Source organism: Labrus mixtus, chromosome 3, assembly GCF_963584025.1.
Source record: "Labrus mixtus chromosome 3, fLabMix1.1, whole genome shotgun sequence".
NCBI lineage: Eukaryota > Metazoa > Chordata > Actinopteri > Labriformes > Labridae > Labrus > Labrus mixtus.
In genome coordinates, this window is record NC_083614.1 from 34,742,709 (window position 1) to 34,747,708 (window position 5,000).

The 5,000-nt window shown below is 47.9% G+C and overlaps 1 protein-coding gene across 1 annotated transcript in view; it reads right to left on the reverse strand.

Moving 5' to 3' along the window:
* The window catches only part of LOC132971997 (uncharacterized), a 7,473-nt gene extending 4,953 nt beyond the window's left edge, over positions 1-2,520 (reverse strand). Inside the window, exons 1-2 of the mRNA XM_061034826.1 lie at positions 2,498-2,520; positions 782-951 (exon numbers count right to left, since the gene is read on the reverse strand). Coding sequence (XP_060890809.1) covers positions 782-951; positions 2,498-2,520 — 193 coding nt within the window. The remainder of the gene's footprint in view (positions 1-781; positions 952-2,497) is intronic.
* Between the last annotated feature and the right edge of the window lie 2,480 nt (positions 2,521-5,000).

Genomic DNA, 5,000 nt, shown 5'->3' on the forward strand with positions numbered 1-5,000 from the left:
TCCCTCTCTCTCTCTCTCTCTCTCTCTGTCCCTCCCTCTCTCTCTCTCTCTCTCTCTCTGTCTCTCTCTCTCTATCTGTCTCTCTGTCTCTCTCTCTCTATCTGTCTCTCTCTCTCTCGCTCTCTCTGTCTCTCTCTCTCTGTCTCTCTCTCTCTGTCTCTCCGTCGTAGACGTGGAGCTGGACTTTTGAGAAGCTGACACATGCAGTGAAGTTGGTGCCGGCTGTCAGCTGCTCGGTGGAGGAGGCTAGTTTAGCGGTTGGAGAGGTGGTGGGTTACGGCAGCGTGAGGTCTGCCTCCCGCATGAACGGGGCCATTGTTATTTTTTTAGAGAGCACGGCTAAAGTCAACGATGTGGTAGAACAAGGTGTAGTCATTAAAGACACCTTCACCTCTGTTCTCCCCCTGATCAACCCGGCTAAGAGAGTCACCATCTCTAACGCCCCCCCGTTCATTAAAAATGAAATGTTAGTTAAAGAGCTGTCCAGGTATGGGCAGGTAGTATCCCAGGTTAAAATGGTGTCTCTGGGATGTAAGTCCCCCCTGCTCAAACACGTTGTTTGTCACAGAAGACAAGTGTTCATGGTCATGAAAAACAATTCAGATGATCTCAATTTGTCTTTTAATTTCAAAGTCGATGGTTTTAATTACATGGTGTTCGCAACATCAGCGACCATGAAGTGTTTTGGGTGTGGTGGAGAGGGACATTTAATCCGCTCTTGCCCGGAAAAAAATGTTCATGTGCGGGGAAATGCTCAGGCAGCACCGGCTGCTGAGGTCACGGCGGCTGCTGTGACCCCCGGGCCGGCTGCTGTGACCCCCGGGCCGGCTGCTGTGACCCCCGGGCCGGCTGCTGAGGTCACGGCGGCCGCTGTGACCCCCGGGCCGGCTGCCGCTGCAGACGCGGTACCGCTCGATGCTGCCGCCGCGGTTCTCGGCGGAGCTGAGGCCGCTGTAGAGGGTCCAAGCGGAGTTTTCTCAGACAGAGCTGCTGCTGGACCTCAGAAAAGTCAAGTGTCTGATGTGGAAGAACTGTCAGTGGTCAGTGATGAGGGCCAGGTAAAGAACAGTAAACAGGAAGACAAAGAAAAAGAGAGAACTGGATGTGATGAGGTAAGTCAGGAAAGTAATAGTGTGTGTGTTGATTATGTTGAGGATGAGGATATGTCTGATGAAGAGTCATTAAAGATCTCTCAGAAGAGGAAGATTGAAAGCTTTCAGGGCAGTGCTAAAGCAGTGAAGAAGGACAGAAAGACAGGAGCAGTAAGAGCAGAGAGTGACAGTGAGCTCATGTCCACACAAGAAGGTCCAGTCACTTACACCTCAGCTCACATTAAAAAGTTTCTACAGGACACCAAGGGCCTCAGGCTGCTCAATTTAGAGGATTTCTTTCCAGACCTGAAGTGTTTTTTAAGTTCAGCTCGGCCTTTAACTAGGAGCTCCGGTGCTTTTGGTAACGACGGCCTCACAGGTCCAGAGATCTTTTGTCTCAAAAAACTGATCGGGAAAGCGAAAGCACAAATCAGCGATGATGATGTTTAGACTGGGTCTCATCTCTTTCCTCTTGTTGTGTTTTTATCTTGTTTCTTTTTTAAACTCCTATCTCTCAATGTGTGAATTTAAAATTGGCACCTTAAATTTAAATGGAGCGAGAGATGATGCAAAAAGAGCTGCACTATTTCAACTGATGGAGTTCAAAAAGTTAGATATTTGAATGTTTCAGGAGTCACACAGTGACTCTAAGAAGGAGAGTCAGTGGAGGAAGGAGTGGCCTGGGGAGGTGATCCTCAGCCATAAGTCCACCTGTAGTGGAGGAGTCGGCTTCATTTTTTCTAGAGGCTTTCTGCCTGCTTCGTGTGAAGTAGAGGAGGTCATTGAAGGCTGCTTATTGAAAATTAGAGTGCAGTATGAAAATGTAAAAATGACTCTGATTAATGTGTATGTCCCATGTCACGCTGTGGACAGATTGAGTGTGTTGAGTGTTTTGTGTGACACTGTTAAAAAGTGCAGTACAGGAGAGTATTTATTCTTGGGGGGGGATTTTAACTGCACAGCAAACCCAGGTTTAGATAGAAACCACCAAGAGCCTCACAGCGCCTCCTCACACAGACTCAGACAGTTTTTAGAAACACACGAGCTGCTGGATGTGTGGAGGAGTTTACACCACACACACAGACAGTACACATGGAGTCACTCTAAAGACAATGTTTTATCTCTTTTATTGTTTTAAACACAACATGAATGTTTTTAAAGAGTGTCTTATTGTTCCTGTAGGCTTCACTGATCACTGTCTCGTTTATTGCTCTGTTTTTATTAAGAATGTCAGACTTCAAAGTGCGTATTGGCATTTTAACACCACACTGCTGCACGATAAAGCTTTTAAGTCTGCACTGGAGTACTTTTGGGTCACTCACAGACAGCTTAAGTCTGATTTTAAAACCATTCAGCAGTGGTGGGACTTTGGAAAAAGTCAGATTAAACAGTTGTGTCAGCAGTACACTCGCAATGTCACCAGGGACATTACCAGATCTTTGAGAGATCTAGAGATTGAAGTGGTAGAACTACAGGGTTTAGTTGATGCCACAGGAAATCAGGGACATTTAGCTTCCCTAAAATCTAAAAAGTCGGTTTTAGCCAACCTGCTGGGCGTTAAAGCACAGGGGGCTCTGGTCAGGTCTCGGTTCCTGGATGTCACCCAGATGGATGCTCCGTCTCAGTTCTTTTTTGGTCTGGAGAAGAAAAGTGGACAGAAGAAGATCTTTCACTCTGTACGATCCAGCAGTGGACAATCGATCTCAGATTCTGCTGGGATCAGAAAACATGCAGCTGGTTTTTATAAGGATCTGTACACGAGCAGGTTCGTTGATCGTCCAGAGGTGTGCGAGTCCTTCTACACCGGTCTTCCTCAAGTCAGCACTGAAGACAACACAGAGCTGGAGGCCCAGCTGTCTCTGTCTGAACTCTACTCTGCTGTCATGAGTCTGCAGAATGGAAAAGCTCCAGGTATTGATAGCCTTCCTGTTGACTTTTATAAAGTGTTTTGGTGTGTGCTGGGAGAGGATCTCCTGGAGGTTTTAAGAGACAGTTTGGAGAGGGGTCGTCTGCCTCTGAGCTGCAGGAGAGCAGTTATCACTCTGCTGCCAAAGAAAGGCGACCATCAGGATCTAAAGAACTGGAGACCAGTATCATTACTTTGTACAGACTACAAAATCCTGTCTAAGGTCCTGGCATCCAGACTAAGGCAGGTGATGGGGTCGATCATCCACACAGACCAGACCTACTGTGTGCCCGGCAGGCTCATCAGTGATAACATCACTCTCATTCGGCATGTTTTGGAAGTCTCTGGTTCATTGGCTGTAGACACTGGTCTGATTTCACTAGACCAGGAAAAGGCTTTTGATCGGGTTGAACACCAGCATCTATGGCGGACTCTAACCGCCTTTGGGTTCAACCCATGTTTCTTAGCTAAGATCCAGGTTTTGTACCGTGACATTGCGAGTGTGCTAAAGATCAACGGAGGCCTGAGTGCTCCTTTTAGTGTACAGAGGGGGGTGAGGCAGGGCTGCTCTTTATCTGGGATGTTATATTCCCTAGCCATTGAACCCCTGCTTCACAGACTGAGGTCAGGTCTCTCTGGTGTTCGTTTTCCTGCCTCTGATGTCAGTTTTAAATTGTCAGTGTATGCTGATGACGTCATTGTTTTTGTCAACCAGCAGAGAGATATCGATGTTTTAAAAGAGACTGTGAATTTGTTTGGGTCGATATCTTCTGCCAAAGTGAACTGGCTGAAAAGTGAAGCACTGATGGTGGGAGAGAAGCTGAGGGGTCGGCTCAGTCTGCCTGGAGGTCTCTTTTGGAAGTCAGGAGGTTTTAAATACTTGGGAGTGTTTTTGGGGAACGAAACATTTGTTAGTAAAAACTGGGAGGGTGTTTTAGAAAAAGTAAAAGGACGTCTTGATAAATGGAGGTGGCTGTTGCCAAAGATGTCTTTTAAAGGTTGTGTACTTGTAGCCAATAATCTTGTTTCCTCTGCCCTGTGGCACAGACTGACCTGTATCGACCCTCCGTCCTCTCTCCTGTGTAACATTCAAAGAGTGTTAGTTGATTTTTTTTGGGACAGGTTACACTGGATTCCTCAGAGTGTACTCTTCCTCCCTAAAGAGGAAGGAGGACATGGATTAGTCCACCTGGCCAGCAGGGGGGCTACTCTCCGCCCGCAGTTCCTCCAGAGACTACTCACTGGGCCTGCAGACCTGGTCTGGAGACCGCTGGCCTGCTGTCTTCTACAGCGGTTTGGAGAACTGGGGCTGAGCTCGTCTCTGTTTCTAATGGATTTACAGCAAGTGAACATTTCCTCTGTCACTGGATTTTATCGAAGTGTTTTTAACGTGTGGAGTCTGGTGAACAGGCAGAGACAGGGACACTCCCACTCTTTGTACTGGCTGCTTAAAGAGCCTGTACTGTTTGGAGGACGTTTTCATCTTCCTGACTGGGCTGGACCGAGCCTGTCCGGAAAGTTCTGCAGTGCCAGGATTTCCACTCTGGAGCAGGTGGTGGAGCTGACCGGACCTCGGCTGGACTGTCCTGCTGGTCTGGCTGCTCGTCTGGGGGTGAGGTCGACCAGAGTCGTTGATCGGTTGCTGAATCACTGGAGACATCAGCTGACAGGACCGGAGATGTCTCTGATGTCGGACTATGGGGACGGTTCTCTGCTGCTCGACCAAACCGACCCGTTTCCTGAGTTCACTCTGTCTGCAGACCTGAAGGACTGTTCTGGTCCTCTACTGGCCGACGCTGCAGGAAAGACTTTTTACAAACTGATTGTTAAGACTTTGAATAAAAAGACACTGAACGCACGCAGTGACACCCCCTGGAGGACTTATTTGGGGCTAGCTCCTGAGTCAAGACCCTCCTGGGAGTCTTTATACAAACCCCCCTTGTGTAAGAGACATGCAGACCTCCAGTGGAGAATCCTGCATGGAATCATTGAACTCTTTTATC